This window comes from Bubalus kerabau, chromosome 3 (assembly GCF_029407905.1).
Source record: "Bubalus kerabau isolate K-KA32 ecotype Philippines breed swamp buffalo chromosome 3, PCC_UOA_SB_1v2, whole genome shotgun sequence".
NCBI classification, from domain to species: Eukaryota; Metazoa; Chordata; class Mammalia; order Artiodactyla; family Bovidae; genus Bubalus; species Bubalus kerabau.
The window spans coordinates 54,773,034-54,792,337 of NC_073626.1; the positions used below are offsets into that span (position 1 = coordinate 54,773,034).

Consider the following 19,304-nt stretch of genomic DNA (forward strand, 5'->3'; position numbering starts at 1 on the left):
TGGGAAAACTGGACAGTTACATGGAAAAGAATGAAATTAGGACACTTCCTAACACCATATACATAGATAAACTCAAAATGGATTAAAGACCTAAATGTAAGACCAGAAACTATAAAACTCCTAGAGGAAAACATAGGCAGAACACTCAATGACATAAATCAAAGCAAGATCCTCTATGACCCATCTCCTAGAGTAATGGAAATAAAAACAAAAGTAAGCAAGTGGGACCTGATTAAACTTAAAAGCTTTTGCACAGCAAAGGAAAGTATAAGCAAGGTTAAAAGACAACCCTCAGAATGGGAGAAAACAATAGCAGATGAAACAACTGACAAAGGATTAATTTCCAAAATATATGAGCAGCTCATACAACTCAATACCAGAAAAACAAACAACCCAATCAAAAAGTGGGGAAAAGACCTAAACAGACATTTCTCCAAAGAAGACATACAGATGGCTAACAAACACATGAAAAGATGCTCACCATCACTCATTATTAGAGAAATGCAAATCAAAACTACAATGAGATATCACCTCATGCCAATCAGATGGCCATCATCAAAAAGTCTACAAACAATAAATGCTGGAGAGGGTGTGGAGAAAAGGGAACGCTCTTGCACTGTTGGTTGGGATGTAAATTTATACAGCCACTATGGAAGATGGTATGGAGATTCCTTAAAAAACTAGGAATAAAACCACCATATGACCCAGAAATCCCACTCCTAGACATAAACCCTGAGGAAACCAAAACTGAAAAAGACACATGTATCCCACTGTTCATTACAGCACTATTTACAACAGCTAGAACATGGAAGCAGATGTCCTAGATGACCATCGACAGATGAACGGATAAAGAAGTTGTGGTACATATACACAAAGGAATATTAGCCATAAAAAGCAATGTATTTGAGTCAGTTCTGATGAGGTGGATGAACCTAGAGCCTATTATACAGAGTGAAGTACGTCAGAGAGAGAAAAATAAATATCATATACTAACATATATATATGTAATCTAGAAAAATGATACTGAAGAATTTATTTGCAGGGGAGCAATGGAGAAACAGACATAGGGAATAGACTTATGGACATGAGGAGAGGGGAGGAGAAGGTGAGATATATGGAGACAGTAACATGGAAATTTTGTTACTTTGTTTCACAGAAACATGTAAAATTTGCTGTATGTCTCAGGAAACTCAAAACAGGGGCTCTGTATCAACTTAGACAGGTAGGATGGGGAGGGGGATGGGAGAGGGCTTCAAGAGGGAGGGGATATATGTATATCTATGGCTGATTCACATTGAGGTTTGACAGAAAACAACAAATTCTGTAAAGTAATTATCCTTCAACTAAAATATAAATTTTTTTGAAAGTCATGGATTTGTTAATTATTAAATTCTAAGAACCTGATTAACATATAAAAAGAGTGTAACTGTCAAAACACTAACAGCTCATGAAACAAACACTTGCAACCAACGGGAGGAGCAGCCTGTGGCTCTGAGCACATTGACGTGGAAACACCACGGTGTGGAGTGGCTGGATTTTGTCCTTAACTTTTAAAGAATGCTGAATTTTGCGGGGTAGATGGTCTGTTAGGGTGTAAAGTAGCCACTGGGCTTGCCAGGTAGCTCAGCTGGTAAAGAATCCACTTGCAACTCAGGGGACCCCAGTTCGATTCCTGGGTCAGGAAGTTCCCCTGGAGAAGAGATAGGCTACCCATTCCAGTATTCTTGGGCTTCCCTGGTGGCTGAGACGGTAAAAAATCCATCTGAGGGACTTCCCTGGTAGTTCAGTGGCTAAGACTCCAGGCTCCCAATTCAGGGGCCCCAAGTTCAATCCCTGGTCAGGGAACTAGATCCCACATGCTGCAACCAAGACCTGGTGCAGTCAAATAAAGAAATAAATAAATATTAAAAAAAAAATCCACCTGAAATGTGGGAGACCTGGGTTGGGAAGATCCTCTGGAGGGCATGGCAACCTACTCCAGTATTCTTGCCTGGAGAATCCCCATGGACAGAGGAGCCTGGTGGGCTAGAGTCCATAGGGTCACAAAGAGTCGGACACGACTGAGTGACTAAGCACGGCACACAGAGTAGTCACTAGCCTAGTGCTGGCACTAAGACAGGCCCTGCTGGCAACTCTGTCGAATGCCTGAGTATCCAGGGAGCTTCCCCACTCTTACAGGCAGCTCAAATGACTCCTAGTCCCGGTGAGCTCTGGAAACAATTCCATCTTCAGTTCCCTGGCAGCTGTTCTTCTACCAGCCTTGTGGCGTTCCACTCAGCTCACACAGTTTAATACTCAAGAATGGGGACTTCCCTGGTGGTCCAGTGGTTACCACCCTGTGCTACCGTTGCAGCAGATACAGGTTACATAGGTGGTCAGGGAACTAAGATCCTGAATGCTGTGGGTACAGCCAAAAAAAAAACCCACCAAACCAACATGCGCGCGCACACACACACACACACACAAAACACAAAATACATATTCAAGCAAAGACTGGGCTTCCTGGTGGCTCAGGTGATAAAGAATCTGCCTGTAATGCAGGACACCTGGGTTTTATCCCTGGGTTGGAAGATCCCCTGGAGAAGGAAATGGCAACCCACACCAGTATTCTTGCCTGGAGAATCCCATGGACAGAGGATTCTGGGAGGCTATAGTCCATGGGGTCGCACAGAGTCTGGACATGACTGAGTGACCAACAGACACAAAGCGCTCCTAAGCTGGTGTCAGGAGCTCTTCCTCTGATATCGCTCTCCTCTCCCATACTCTGCCGTGCACATCCAGCCATCTCAGCTTCTTTGTCTCCTCCACCAAGCAAGACCTCCAAAGTGCTTTCAGGTAGGAAGCCAAGGAGCCACACAGCTCCATCCTTCATTTCCTTTCCCTCCAGGAAACATCTGATGAAAACAGTTGTTTCATAAATGCTGTCCAGTTTTCCACTTGTTTAAGGTGAAAGAGTAAATTCAAACCCTGTTACTCCATTATCTCAAATAACTTTTAAACACCACATTTTGATTATACACATTTCTCAATCTAAAGACAAAAAAATGGAAACAAGCGCTGAATTCTAGTTAATAGGTTTGTGCTTCACAGTCAGAAAGTTAAGTAATTCTGAAACTACTTTCTTCATGTCCCGGAATTAAGCAAATGAATAAATACATTAAGAATGACAAAATAAGAATTCTCAATATAGAAGGAAGTTAAAAAATGGAAATGAAGCCTGTGTCATTGACCTGGAATTGAAAACAAAGCTGTGAAAATTCATGGTTTCAATATAGAGAGAGCTAGGTACAAGTAACATGTGAGTGAACTGAAAGTCACTCAGTCACGTCCGACTCTTTGCGACCCCGTGGACTATACAGTCCATGGAATTCTCCAGGCCAGAATACAGGAGTGGGTAGTCTTTCCCTTCTCCAGGGGATCTTCCCAACCCAGGGATTGGACCCAGGTCTCCCGCATCGCAGGCAGATTCTTTACCAGCTGAGCCACAAGGAAAGCCGAATAAGTAGTATGCGTGCATGCTAAGTCTCTTCAGTCATGTCTGACTCTTTGTGACCCTATGGACTGTAGCCTGCCAGGCTCCTCTCTCCATGGGAGTCTCCAGGCATAGAATACTGGAGTGGGTTGCCATGCTCTCCTCCAGGGGATCTTCCCAACCAAAGGACTGAACCTGTGTCTCTTATATCTCTTGCATTAGCAGGCAGGTTCCTTAACCACTAGCACCACCTGGGAAGCCTGGATACAAGTAGACACACACATACACATTATGGGTTTGTGTCCCCCTGGAAGATAACTTGAAGTCTGAATTACTAGAACCTCAGAATGTGCTCTTATTCAGAAACACGGTTGTTGCAGATGTAATTAATTAAAATGAAGTCATGCTAGAGCAGAGTGAGCCCTTAATTCAATGTAACATGACTCATTTCCTCACAGAAGAGGGGAGAGACATGTGAGGAAAATGCCACAGGCCAACAAAGATGGAGACTGGAGCCGTGCAGCTGCAGGCCAAGGCGGCTTGCTACACCAGAGGCAGGAGAAACCAAGAGAGGGCCCCAACCAGCCTCAGAGGGAGCACAGCCCTGCCGGCACCTTGGTTTTGGACGTTTTGCATCCAGAACTGTGAGAGAATACCTTTCTGTTGTTTTAAGCCCCCCAGTTTGTGATAACTTGCTCTGCAGCCCCAGGAATCTGGTACAGCACAGGTGTGAGTCCTTCCCAGCTCCGACCACTGAAAGGAGGTGAGAACAAGGACACCCCAGCAGCAGTGAGTACACCTAACACTCAGACTTTGCTTAATTTTAAAATATTCTCCATGAAAAGGAGTCACTGACTCACAGATTACAAGAATAAAGAAGGATAATTCTAAGATGAACCTGGGACTTCTTGTGTTACACACAATGGAAGGCTTAAGAATCATGGGACAGCCAAGAAGACAGAGAAATGGGGCAGAAGGGGCTCCCACGAGCCAAGACAAGACAGATGTGAGCCACAAAAACTAAAAGCAAGTCATGACAGTAACAGATTATAACCCTGTATTAAAATCCCCACATCCTTACTAATAATAAATAAAAAATGCTAACACGTACAGCAGAATGCCAACGAATAACTACAGATGGAATGACAAGGTTGGAAAATCACCACTGTTCAAACACCACAGAGATAATTATTTGGGTAATTTGGGTAATTTGGCAGGCTACAGTCCGTGGGGTCACAGCGTCGGACAAAACTGAAGTAAGTTAGCATAAGCAGCACCCTAATGAGGGGATGGATGTTACAACAGCCAGTGATGGGACACCCTGTGGTTCACTGCACTCTGGATGCTTCCTCCTCAGCAGTCTTGCTGCCAAACAGGCAGACTCTTCCCAACGGCTGGCTTACTTTGAGGGCTATCATACTGTCAAAATCAGTAGCTGTATAAGTTAAATTTAAGTCACATGTCACCCCATGTGACCTCCCAGAGTCACCAGGCATAAATTATTCAGCAGAAATAAGCAGCAAAATAAGTAGGTATGACAAGAAACAAATGGAGTGTGGATTTCCTGCAAGCAGCTCTCAGAAAACCCTCAGTATAGAATTAAGATACTGGATGGCATAGTTTTGTCTGTCTTCTCAGGTTTCCACATGCAAGGTGGAGATATAAAATCCTATTTTTTACTGTCTTTTCCAGATAATGAAGCTCTAGGGGATCTACTAGAAGACTGTTAAAAATACAGAAGTAATTGGCTTTGCCTATGATAAGAAAGGTGAAGGCCACCAGAGCTGCTCTGGTGAAGATGGTATCTCTGAACTGCACACGGGTTTCTGGGCCCAAGAAGGCTGATGTCACTTTATGCTGGCCCCTGCCAGACTGCAGCTCCTATGCATGTGAAACTGTATTTCCTTGTGATCACCAAGCCTGTTGAAGGCAGCATAGTCTTCAAGAGCCTGGGGCAGAGCCGCGTATCAGCACCTCCTGGGAGGCAGGAACACACACCGCCAAGTGAAGGCAGCCTCCACTTGAGGCTGTTCACATGAGCTCTCACATGGGACGGGCCAAGGGGACTGAGGGCAGAGGGGCCTCAAGTCAGTTCATACACCCTGTGCTGCAGCGTCCTCCACACCGACAGCTCTACAGCCTGGAGCTGGCCCCACTTCCTGACCTGAGTCCTGGCAACCTTGTCTCTGATAACAAGACTCCTGCTGCTACCAGGACATACGGCCTGGCTGACGGCTTGTTCCCCAGAATCAGCCTCCATCAGGCGAGGGTACCCACGTGAGCCCAGCTGGGCAAGCAAGGCCTCAGCGTAGATCTCTTTTCCTAACTTCACACTCACCGCTCATCATGCCTGGAGGGTTTTCAGAAAACGCAGTGACTCAACAGCAGGGTTTACATGAATTTCCACCATCAGGTAAGTTTCACTTGACCCCCCCACCGCCCCCCCAGCCCTTTCACACAGCTCCTGTTGTTTCTGAGCCCTCAACCCGCTGGGCTGGCCACAACAGGCCAGTGCTGTACACACGCAGTGCAGGGGCACAAAGGGGGTCCAGGGAACATCTTCAACTGTTCCTTTTGCAAGATCTTTGGGAATTCTTTAAAGGGCTACAAAATGCTAGATGATCAAAAATGCAATCTAAAATAAAGAAAAAAATTAAAACTCCTTATGTTGCCTGATTCTAACCCTCCCGCCCCCGCCCCCACTGTAACATATTTTCTCAGTTTGTCTATAACAGGGTTCTGATGCATTTCACTTTGGGAGATGCCAGTTCTAAGCACTAGGCAAAATAATTTTAGGGACATAATGAAAGTGAAAGTTGCTCAGTTGTGTCCAACTCTTTGTGACTCTATGGACTATACAGTCCATGGAATTTTCTAGGCCAGAATACTGGAGTAGGGAGCCGTTCCCTTCTCCAGGGGATCTTCCCAACCTAAGGATCAAACCCAGGTCTCCCACATTGCAGGCAGATTCTTTACCAGCTGAGCCCCAAGGGATGCCCAAGAATGCTGGAGTGGGGAGCCCATCCCTTCTCCAGGGGCAGACAGATTCTTTACCAGCTGATCCCCAAGGGAAGCCCAAGAATGCTGGAGTGGGGAGTCCGTCCCTTCTCCAGAGGCAGGCAGATTCTTTACCAGCTGAGCCCAAAGGGAAGCCCAAGAATGCTGGAGTGGGGAGCCATCCTTTCCCCAGGGGCGGGCAGATTCTTTACCAGCTGAGCCCCAAGGGAAGCCTGTTAACAGACACAACAGAAACTAACTCCCAAAGTTCCAAACGGACCAACCAAAGCAAAGAAGAGCTTGTAAATGGCCATTAATTAGATTTTCAAATGCACAATAAGCATGTATGCACCCTCATGAGCATAGAATACCCCTCATTGTGACATATGATGTGAAAAAAAGAATGTGAATTTAACAGTATGCCTCCATTTCTGCCAAATAAAAACTACACATGTATATTTGCCTGTATGGCAAAAACTCTAAAAGACAGACATTTTACAAGGGAAATCTCTAGGGATTTAATTATTTTCCCCATTATATCCCATACACACATACACACACACAAACACACACATGACTTCCAGCTTTCCCACAATTATGATGCATTACTTGTGTAATAAAAATATTTTTCTAGTTAATTCCAACCCTAAAAGAAACTTAAGTTTGGTTTCAGTGGATTGCACCCAGTTGGGCACAGGGCCCCTGACCCGAGGCGGCCAACCACGGCTCCTTCACCAGTGGCTCTCGTGGCCATGGCCACATGCCCCCTGCTGCTACATGGGGTTGAGACGATGGCCCTAAGGGCACACCTCCATGGACCAGCAACAGGCCTGTATTCCCACAAGGAAACCAAGCCTGGTGTCCGAAACAGACAATGGCAACAGCAGGTATGGTCACGCCGAAGGAGGGCCTCCCTTCTGCCCTTGGGGTTGAACCTCAGCACCCCGGATTAAGACACAAAAATCTAGGATGAAAAGTCAGTAGTGATTAAGCTGACACTTAATGGGATGGGATGTTCAGATGCAGTAGGGAAGCAAAGTAAAAGCAAAAGACATTTGCTTTAAAAAAGTGGTCATCACGCTCAAACACACATAGTCTCTCACACACACCCTCATTCGCCCTCACTCTTATTTCTCACACCACCCACGTTTTCTCTTTCACACACACACACGTTCCCATGTGTCCCTGGCATGTGCTGACATAGCAGAAATGAAGCTCTGCACAGAGCTGGAAGTAACACAGGACCATCCCCGGATGCAGATGTACCCTGAGGCTGGACCACGTGACACTGCAGCCAGCAGCCACGCCGCTACCCAGCAGGCCACTCTGTGCATTCAACACAGTAGTGAAATGGTAGATGGGTGGAGGGAGGCTAACTGGACCCTCACGTGCTCCAGCACCCCAGAATGGAAGCATGGAAAGTGTCGAGTCAGCCAGCACATCCCAAAATCAGCAGACGTAAAAGCATGGAGGTGGTGTAGATCCAGCAACTGCACCACAGATTTGACCCTGGGCCCCACGGGAGTGCCCTCGATAGGAACCCTGACCTGCATGTGTTCTGCACATGGAAGCCATGACCACAGAACCAAGGGCTGGCCCTGGGCTGCACTGTTTAGAGGAGATCACAAGGGCCTGCATATCCTGGACACGGGGAAAGACGGGCCCAGAGACCATCCTTTCTTGACGCCCAATGACGGGGCACCAGGGCTGTGAGGCGACACGCTTACCGGTTGGTGGAGCCATTGTAGCAGTAGTTGGGCAGGAAGTCATAGTTGAGCTCCCAGAAGACATGGAGGGTGATTCTCCCGTAGGGTGCAGACACGTTGTGGTTGGCCTCCCGGAACATGGCATCAAAGCTGTCCAGAGTGAGGTACTTGCTCAGCAGCTTGTGTGTCATGCGGTTGATTTCTAAGAGGCCATCCAGCTCCTACGGGACCACAAAGTCAGGCACGTGAGAAGAGTCAGGTATGGCATGGTGGCCTCCACCCTCCACACGGGCAGGGCCGTGGTGGGGGCTGGAGGCGGATGGAGCAGGACAGGACACAGACAGGAAGGCGCTGCACCGAGGTGGGGTCAGCATATGAGGCCAAGGACCCACGTGGTGGGGGTCTGCAGGGAGCCAGCGTGAGGACCTCCACCCGTGGCAAAGGTCATGAGGAAGGAGGCTCGACATACGCAAAGGTGGGATCGAGCCTCAGGAGTCCCCCTGGAAATTCTCAAGCATCCACCCCCAAAACCCAGAGTCTGCCTACTTTACTGCTTTGTGCTCTCACCTCTGACTTTAGTGGGGGCTGTCCCCCACCACCATCTCGCTCTCTCTGATAAAGAGTTAACTTACAGCTCCAGTTAATAAGTTCCTGGGCATTAGGAGTGTTTAAATCCAAACCCCTTAGATGGCTCTCTAACTCGCCTGACAAGTTTACTCGGACACCTACAGCTATGCATACAATTGTTTACAGTCTCCCAGCCTCTAGAGGCATGGGAAGCTTAAGATATTCAAATAGCTTAGAGCCTCTCAGAGAGTTAGAAACTGTCAGAATAAAACTAGTAAAGCATTTCATTGATGAGCCAATGCTTGCTGCCAAGTTTCCACATCCCCTGTATTGTATCCTTGAATGTGTATTAATTAATATACTTGGTATGCAGACAAAATAAGTAGTGGCCTTGGTGTTAGCAACTTTAGACCCTTAAGGTAATAAATTCTTTCTTTTGTTGTAAACCCACTGCACCTCTGCCCTATAGGAATGCAACTTTATCTAACACCTTTGGAGGATGGCGCCAAACCTTAAAATAATTACTCTTAGAGAAAATAAGTCTTACGGTTGACAAACCTTTGTCAAGAGTCATAAAATGTTAATAGGCCTTCTGGCCAGAAGATGACGTAAATCACCTAAACCATGTATAAGATAAGTTTGCAGAAAGAAACCCTGGTTCAATAAGGATCAAAGACTGCTGACTTTATATGATTTCACATCCCCTATTATCCTCTATGTGCAACTTAGGGTATAAAAGCCCTTGTTGAAAATAAAGCTGCGGGCCTTGCTCACCAAAGCTTGGTCTCCCCATGTCATTCTTCTTTTCACATTCCGGCTGAAGTTTCCATCTGGAGTGTGGAGGTCCTCTGCGACCATTTATTTGCCTGGGCTTCTAAGACCCACTCGAGAAGGTGTCTAAGGTGGGGCACCTTCCGCTATTCGAGAGGGCGCCTGCGGCCTCCGTGGTCAGAGCTAACCTGATGTCACAAATTATACTGATTTTCCGTGTAAACCAAGTTACTCAGCCTCTTTTCTCCGCTGAACTTTCCTACTGAGCTATCCTCATTCTGTTACTCTTTATATCTCTAATTAATATTTAAATAAAGCTATAAGCTATTGTATCCAGTGAACTCGCTGAAGCCGTCTCCCCTTCCAATACCCTAGATCAGCCGGGGCTGGACCTCGGCAGGGGTCTGACAGGTGATGCAAGCTTACTTCTCACACCTAAATTCATCACGCCCTCTCCAGTGTTCTTAAAATGCCCCTCCTTTCCACAGTCGTCCCCCCACAGCCACTGTCCCTTCTCCACGGTAGTGACCCCTACTGGCCGACGCTATCCTCCAAACCCTTCACGGGGCAGAGAACACGGAGACGTGTCCACCGCACTGATGACAGACTGTGTGCGCTCGGGTGTCAGCCTCAGCCAGCTTCCCTGAAACACCTTAGGAAATCCAAAGCTGTGCGGCAACACTGGCAGCACGCGCAGAGGCGGCCTCCCGGGCTCTCACACGGCGCCCTCATAGACCTGCCCGGGTCCGTTCCATCCACTGTGGCAGCCACTGACCACATACGGCAACGAACACGGCTGGCCTGAACCGAGCTGTGCCGTATGTGTGAGATACGTACAGGTTTCAGAAACCAAATGTGAAAACAAAGAATACAAAACATCCACACCAATAAAATTCTTTAACGATTATATGTTAAAATGTTGACTTTTGGATATATTGGGTTAAATAAAATAAAAATAGATTATTAAAATTAATTCCCCCTCTTTCTTTCTCCTTTTCTAATGTGACTACAAGTAAATCTGAAATGGTCTCTGTGACTTGCATTCTGTTTATACTAGTCAAAGACTCCACTGAGGCATGAAAGACCAAGGGCATGAAAACACTATGGCCAAGTCCAAGCCAGGCTGAAGGGAAGGCCACTTTAGGCTTTGCGTCGCAAGACAGCCTGGATCCTAAGGAAGGATGGGGAAGCATGCTCACTCCTGTGGAAGTGCTCTGCTCAGAGGTGGGCCCAGGAGACAACCCCCACCCACTACTGACTTCTAAGGACAAAGAGTTTTCCTGGAGTTATCACAAGTTTATTAGCATGTGCCTGCAGCCATTATTCCTGGAAGACAGATTTGGCAAAAAGATCCTTACGTTGCACCTCCTTTTCTGCCAGCTCAGGTCTGAGGACAACTGGATTTTTCTTTCCCTGATCACTCTGCTCAGATAGCCACAGGACTTTTCCTTTTCTTCAAAAGTCCAATACAACAATGTTCACTACAACAGTCCTTGGTGTTGGCCACTTTAGGTCTGTTTTCCCTGGTATGTGATATTTGCTTCTAATAAGTATTTATACTGTGTTTTTTATTTCATCAAAGTTTTCTTGAAATAGCATTTTTAATGTTTGTTCCATCTCATTGTTTGGTTTTTGTCTTCAGGGGACTCTACGACACGTTATGTTGAATCTTCACTATCTCATCTTCCACATGATTTTCTCTCAAATCCTTTTTGTCTGTCTTTATTTCTTTTTAATTTAAAACTTTTCACCTTTTACTCTTTTACCATATCTTATGCAATAGTGAGATGTAACTATATGTTCTCTGAAGTTGACTTGGAATTGTGAACACTAAGAGCAAATGCCTAGGCAGGCCCAGCTCAGTGAGTGCACACTTTTGGGAGTTCTGTGCAAAAACTTCAGCTATGATCAGGTCAATTCATCAATAATGACGAAAGCAGTAGCAGCTCCAATCCTTGCAACCAGTCCTCCCCCGCGTATGCTGCACCTGAAAGGAGAGTTGCACTTACAACTATTGACGTCAGGTCTTCACTCTCAAATCGCCCAATTGCCAGTTCCAGGGACTTGTACATGGCAGCGGAGACGCGCTGGGTAATCAGACGATTGAGGTCGATGGACCTGCCTAGAAGCTGGGCACAGAGGGTGGAAAGTGTGAGCAACAAAAAACAAACAAGCAAGAGAATATGTATCTACTCCCAGAAAGCTATTCCAAAGGATAAGACAAATAACATACAAAATTTAGATGGTAGTACAATCAAATATCCTATTTTCCTAGAGCTGAAATTCTGCAAGTCAAAGCTGTAAAGCACTTTTTGTAGCATTCATTGCAGCGAATTTGCACTTGTATCACAGCAGAGATGCCAAGCCTCCTGGAGAACCTGGGCCTGTCACTTAGTGCACCCCTTGTGATGGGTTCAGGGCCACCTCCCAGCACACAGTGGCTTGTGTGTGCCTTACCTCCACTGTGTCACAGGGATGAATAGGAGAAAACCCCTCCATCTCTACTGCAGAGTAGTAACAACAAGGGTATACCTCAGTATTGTTTCAATAACATAAAGATACAGACAAAACCCTGGTGAAAATGCCCCAAAATATGAATGGCGGTTATCTGTGGATTGGAGAAGGGAATGGCAACTCACTCCAGTATTCTTGCCTGGAGAATTCCATGGACAGAGGAGTCTGGAGGGCTATACAGTTCATGGGGCCGCTAAGAGTCAGACATGACTGAGTGACTAACACTATCTGTAGATAGAATGACATGAAACTTTCCCTACAACTTTCTGTATTTTCCTTTTGATTATATATACATATATTATTTTTAAAGAAACAAAACAAGCACTGTATTCTTACTGTTCATGCTGGCCAAGAAAAAGCTCCTCCCCACCACTCTGAAAGTCTTCATCAGTTGTGTCCGACTCTTTGAGACTCCATGTACTAGGTTCCACTGTCCATGGAATTTTCCAGGCAAGAATACTGGAGTGGTTAGGCCATTCCCTTCTCCAGAGTATCTTCCCAATCCAGGGACTGAACCCAGGCCTCCTGAATTACAAGCAGATTCTTTACCACAGAATCTGAGCCACAGCGGTAAAGAATCTGCCTGCAACGCAGGAGATGCAGGTTTGATCCCAGGGTCAGGAAGATCCCCTGGAGGAGGCATGGCAACCCACTCCAGTATTTTTGCCTGGAAAAACCCTATGGACAGAAGAGCCTGGCAAGCTACCGTCCATGGGGTAGCAAAGAGTCGGACACGACTGAAGCTACTGAGCACACCACTGTAACAAGTGCCGAATCTTCTTTCACTCAAGGTCTGGCTTTTGGGCTCCTGGAGAGGACCTGCGCTTGGGCCAAGCCCCCCAGGAGCTGTGCTGGGCAGCCGTCCCTGGTGTGTCAGGTTACCCAGGAGAAACTGTTGCTCTTTAAATTCCCAGCTATTGACAGGGATGTTCCCACAGCCAACACATACTGACATCCATTAAAATCTGAGAAGCTCTAAGGAAAACCCCACGCCCCACGGCCGGCTCCATATCTCACTGCACCCCGTAGTGGCCTGGCTCACCTGCACGTGCCTCTGCTTCAGCAGTGTCTCATAGCGGTTGGATGGCGGGAGATGGATGGTTGCGCCCTGATTCTTGCATTCTGATCGTAACCGTTTATCAAGAAGCAAACTAGCATGGAGGGAAGAGAGGACAATTTCTCATGCACTATGAATTTTAATGGAAACGTCAGATCAAATTGCCCAAGATTTTGTACCCAAATTGCAAACCACATACTTACCTTCCTGCCATAACCTTATAATATGCAAATATCTGATCTGCCAGCTTATAAACAAATTGGTCAAAACAGAGATTCACCTGAAGAAAAAAAAAAAGCATGCATTGAATTCTGCTTCCCTAGGGACTCCCCTGGCAGTCCAGTGGTTAGGACTCTACGCTTTCACTGCTGAAGGCACAGGTTCCATCCCCGGCAGGGGAATTAAGATCCCACAAGTTGCACTCTCGCCCCAAATTTTGCTTTTCTGAATTAAGATGAAATTTTTTAAAAAACTTAAAAAATTTTTTTGATTGAGCAATTCAACTTCTAAGTATTAATCTAAAGGAAATGGAAACACTAATTCAAGATCTATGCCCCGAAGTTCACTGCAGCACTAGTCACAACAGCCAAGACGCAGAAACAACCTAAGTGTTCCCTGACGGATGAATGGGTAAGGAAGCTGTGGTGTGTACACACACACACAGTGGAATACTGCTCTGCCATAAAAGATAAGAAAACCCTGCCAATGTTCAACAACATACATGGACCTTGAGCGTGCTAGGCTAAGTGAAGTTAAGTCAGACAAAGACAAATACTGCATGATCTCACTTATATGTGGAATCTTAAAAGAATAAAAACAAACTCATAAATTCAATGAACAGATTGGTAGTTGAAGAGGTGAAGCATAGGATAAATGGGTGAAGGTTGTCAAAAGGTACAAACTTCCCGTTATAAAATAAGTTAAGCCCTAGGGATAAAAAAAACCCTAAAACCACAGAACCTCAACCCTTCCACAAAATCTCAACTCTTTGTTAAGGCAACTAAAAGAGGTTCTCATGAGAAAGGATACAACTTTACCATCCAATGATAGAAGATTAAATCCATTTCAGTGTGACCAGGAGTAACCACCACACTACCACTGAAAATTATGTCAGAACCTTTCTTAATGATGGAGAAAAATACTTCAATTCTCCTAAATATAAAGAAATATTAAAAAGTCTCTCTTTATCATGGACTCCCAGGGGGCTAATGTACACTGCATTTGGGCTCCTCCAGGGGGTATAGTCAAGGCTATGGTTTTTCCAGTAGTTATGTATGGATGTGAGAACTGGACTATAAAGAAAGCTGAGCGCCGAAGAATTGATGCTTTTGAACTGTGGTGTTGGAGAAGACTCTTGAGAGTCCCTTGGACTGCAAGGAGATCCAACCAGTCCATCCTAAAGGAGATCGGTCCTGGGTGTTCATTGGAAAGACTGATGTTGAAGCTGAAACTCCAATATTTTGGCCACCTGATGTGAGGAGCTGACTCATTTGAAAAGACCCTGATGCTGGGAAAGATTGAGGGCAGGAGAAGAGGACGACAGAGGATGAGATGGTTGGATGCATCATTGACTCAATGGACATGGGTTTGGGTGGACTCCGGGAGTTGGCGATGGACAGGGAGGCCTGGCGTGTTGCGGCTCATGGGGTCGCAAAGAGTAGGACACGACTGAGCGACTGAACTGAACTGAACTGAGGGGGTATACCCCTGCCTCCAGGCTGTATGTCCCAAGGGCATCTGCCCATGGCCTCTCCTGGGCTGCCAAGATTAGTCAGGAGATGCAGGGTGGACAGTCCTGGGACTTCACCCTCAAGACTGTATTCTCACTTGCAAATGGGATTAGCTCATATCCCCAAACCGTGATGAAGACACGCTGTGCTCAGAGTGGAGCTGCCCCAGGACCCATGGGTCTCTCTCCCCAGCCTACCCTGCCTCACCAAGGAATCCAGAGCATCTCCCTGAGGAAGTGTTTCCTGTGGTTTTCGTGAGGATATAGGGAATGAGGCCATTCTGGCATGACCTAAAACAAATCCCTTATGATTATACAGTAGCAGTGACAAATAGATTAAAGAGATTAGAGCTGAGAGAGAGAGTGCCTTAAGAGCTATGGACGGAGGTTCGTAACACTGTCCAGGAGGTGGTGACCAAAACCATTCCCAAGAAATAGAAATGCATTAAGACAAAATGGTTGTCTGAGGAGGACTTACAAATAGGTGTGATCACACATCTAGAGCCAGACATCCTGGGGTGTGGCGTCAAGTGGGCCTTAGGAAGCATTACTACAAACAAAACTAGTGGAGGTGATGGAATTCCAGTTGAGCTATTTCAACTTCTAAAAGATGATGCTGTTAAAGTGCTGTACTCAATATGCAGCAAATTTGGAAAACTCAGCAGTGCCCACAGGACTGGAAAATATTAGTTTTCATTTCAATCCCAAAGAAGGGTGATGCCAGAGAATGTTCAAACTACTGCACAACAGCACTCATCCCACACGCTAGTAAAGTAATGCTCAAAATTCCCCAAGTTTGGCTTCAACAGTATGGGAACCGAGAACTTCCAGATATTCAAGCTGGATTTAGAAAAGGCAGAGGAACCAGAGATTAAATTGCCAACATCCTCTGGATCACAGAAAAAGCAAGAGAATTTCAGAAAAACATCTACTTCTGCTTCATTGACTATGGTAAAGCCTCTGACTGTGTAGATCACCACCAACTGTGGAAAGTTCTTAAAGAGATGGGAATACCAGACCAACTTACCTGCCTCCTGAGAAATCTGTATGCAGGTCAAGAAGGAATAGTTAGAACTGGACATGGAACAATGGACTGGTTCAAAACTGGGAAAGGAGTATGTCAAGGCTGTATATTGTCACCCTGGTTATTTAACTTATATGCAGAATACATCATGCAAAATGCCTGCTGGATGAAGAATAAGCTGGAATCAAGATGGCCGGGAAAATCAATAACCTCAGATATGCAGATGACACCACCCTGATGGCAGAAAGCAAGGAGGAACTAAAGAGCCTCTTGATAAAGGTGAAAATGGAGAGTGAAAAAACTGGCTTAAAACTCAACATTCAAAAAACTAAGATCATGGCACCAAGTCCAATCACTTCACAGCAAATAGATGAGGAAAAAATGGAAACAGGGACAGACTTTATTTTCTTGGGCTTCAAAATCACTGTGGACAGTGAGGGTAGCCATGAAATTAAAAGATGTTTGCTCCGTGGAAGAAAAACTATGACAATCATAGCATATTAAAAGGCAGAGTCATCACTTTGCCGACAAAGGTCCGTAGAGTCAAAGGGATGGCTTTTCTGTAGTCATGTATGGATGTGCCAGCTGGGCCATAAAAAAGGCTGAGTGCCAAAGGATTGACGCTTTTGAACTACGGTGCCAGAAAAGACTCTTGAGAGTTCACTGGACTGCAAAGAGATCAGCCCAATCAATCCTAAAGGAAATCAACCCTGAATACTCACTGGGAGGACTGATGCTGAAGCTGAAGTTCTAATACGTTGGCTACCTGATGTGTAGAGCCAACTCACTGGAAAAAACCCTGATGCTGGGAAAGATTGAGGGCAGGAGAAGGGGGCGACACAGGATGACATGGTTGGATGGCATCACTGACTCAATGGACATGGGTTTGAGCAAACTGCAGGAGATAGTGAAGGACAGGGTAGCCTGGCATGCTGCAGTTCATGGGGTCACAAAGAGTCAGACACAACTAAACAACTGAACAACAACAATGGCGAATGAGACCCATATGTATAATGTAATGTTATGGTTAAATTCTCTTATATCCTGAGCTAGAAAATCAGATTTATCTCCTTAGCTGCATGTACACAGACTTACTAATTCCACTTGGAGAAATTTTTCCTCAAGAATAACCCAAAACAACTAAAAAGTTATGTGCAAGGAAGTTCATTAAAGCATTATTTATCATGAGTAAAAAATAAAAAGCTAAAACTAGAGAAATAAAATAGAGATTGGTTCAGTCCATCTATTTCATACAATGCCCCTGTTCTAGACTGTGTTTATGCAAGAGAACAGGCAAGATACGTGGTGCTTACTACATGGGGTCATGTGAGACATGGGATCACGTGAAAAAAATGTCACCCAACAGCTGATGGGTGCTTTGAAGCTGGTTTGAAGACACCCATCGTCCTGTGTGGATGCATAGAAAAAAGTACTGATAGAAGGGTTCATCCTAAAATGTTTATTTCAAAATTCATTCCATTGTTTAAACTTCTTTGTATTAAAAAGAAAAGTTTGCTTCCTCTAATATTCAGAGGAAAAGGGAAATTAAAGAAAGTCTGCTAAAAGTGCCTGGGCCCTTACCTCCGCCTCAATTTCATCATAGAGAAACTGCTTGTTGAACCTGGTGAGGGCGTAGTGGGCGCTGTCATTGTATAGGTCCAGTGAATAGAGGACGTACCTGCAGAAGAGGAGACAGGTCAGCCCGGCTGCCCACACGGGCTTTCTTGGCTTTCACACCCTCCCCTCCACCAGCAATGTAACACTCACTGTTCTCCTTTCTCATGAGGAAAAATAATTTCTTACTTCAAATGCCAAATTTGGTTCCTGTGAGTGCCCTGACAAAACAGCCCCAGCAGGCAGGCTGGGCTTTTGGCAGGACACGCATGGTTCAGTCACTCCCAGGGCACCTGGCAGGTCCATGACAGCCTCCTGCAACTTCATCTTCTCACTTACCATGTTTCAAAGATTTTCATGCCAATTTGCAATTTTTTAATAACCACAAGAACGAGTCACTTTCTTATTTTTAAGAATAAACTGCCTGACCTAAAAAGAAAAACATACAAAGGTCCCGGGCCCCATAACTGACCAATAGCAATCTGGTGTGGCCAAAGCCCCTCTGACCCTGGATAAAAGGTGGTAGCTAGCAGTCTGGAGAAGGCAATGGCACCCCACTCCAGTACTCTTGCCTGGAAAATCCCATGGACGGAGGAGCCTGGCAGGCTGCAGTCCATGGGTTCGCAAAGAGTCAGACATGACTGAGCGACTTCACTTTCACTTTTCACTTTCATGCATTGGAGTAGGAAATGGCAACCCACTCCAGTGTTCTTGCCTGGAGAATCCCAGGGACGGGGGAGCCTGGTGGGCTGCTGTCTATGGGGTCACACAGGGTTGGACACGACTGAAGTGACTTAGCAGCAGTAGCAGCAGCAGCAGTCTGCAGAGGTAAGGTCTCATTGAGGGCTTGAGGCACATGAGCAGCAGGCCCAATGCAGCACTCAGAGAGCACACAGGTTCATCAAGAGCTCACGCTGTGGATGCCACTGCTGCTGCAGAGGGAGGGAAGGCTGCTCTCCTGGTGTGCACAGGCCAGGAGGACGGGGAGGACGGCCGGGTGGGGACCCCATCTGCTCACCACAAGAGACCCTGTTTGCAGTTACTTTCCCTCCATGGATTTCGTATTTTCTGACCCCTTCATAGTGTCTGACCCCCAGCCCTGACCCTGAGCCTCACACTAAACACTTCCTCTCCCAAATCCATCTGGGTCTGAGGCCATGCCACACTAGAGGTCAGGCTACCTCTCCCCTTGCCAAGTTCCCAGGACCTTGCAGGCACCTGGACACAGAGAACTTATTCATCAGTTTTACTGCTTGGGCACCAGATTTCAATCCAAAGCCAAGACACCTATTCCTTGTATTGATCTCTGAAGTCTCACCCCAAGAATTATGACGTCAAATGAAGCACTGAGAACAATCGGCCCCGCCTCCACCTCCCAAACACCACCAAGGACTTCAAACATCATGGACAGGAGGCTAGGACAGGCCTCCAGAACACTTACTCCATCATTGATGCTTCTTTGGTTTCCAGGATGTGGTCTGTCAGGATCCAGGGCATGGACATCTCAATAGGGAATTGAATCCTTCTGCCCATCGTCAACTCCAGAAAGAACTCTCGGAACCACAACTGCGAAAGGTCACAGCACTGCTGGAGCGTCTCTTAAGGGATTCAAAAGACACCACATTAACCTTCTGTCAGCAGAAAAGACTCCACAGGGCGAGGCAAGGGGGCACGTGCCAGTCTCTCAGCCCTGGGCCTTGGCCAGTGGACATGAGTATGTGCCTTGCACACAGTGTGGCCACAGACAAAGCCACTTGGATGTGCTGATTCTCATTCACCAACAGGAGAGTCAGCGTCCAGCACCACAAGCCCAGCAACACCCATCAACAGGACATGGTTAACACTGTGCACCT

General features: G+C 46.1%; 1 protein-coding gene across 1 annotated transcript in view; it reads right to left on the bottom strand.

Moving 5' to 3' along the window:
• Positions 1–19,304, bottom strand: part of CYFIP1 (cytoplasmic FMR1 interacting protein 1) — a 107,800-nt gene that overhangs the window by 20,378 nt on the left and 68,118 nt on the right. Inside the window, 6 exon segments of the mRNA XM_055571830.1 lie at positions 8,197–8,396; positions 11,523–11,642; positions 13,070–13,178; positions 13,288–13,364; positions 17,419–17,515; positions 18,893–19,049. Coding sequence (XP_055427805.1) covers positions 8,197–8,396; positions 11,523–11,642; positions 13,070–13,178; positions 13,288–13,364; positions 17,419–17,515; positions 18,893–19,049 — 760 coding nt within the window.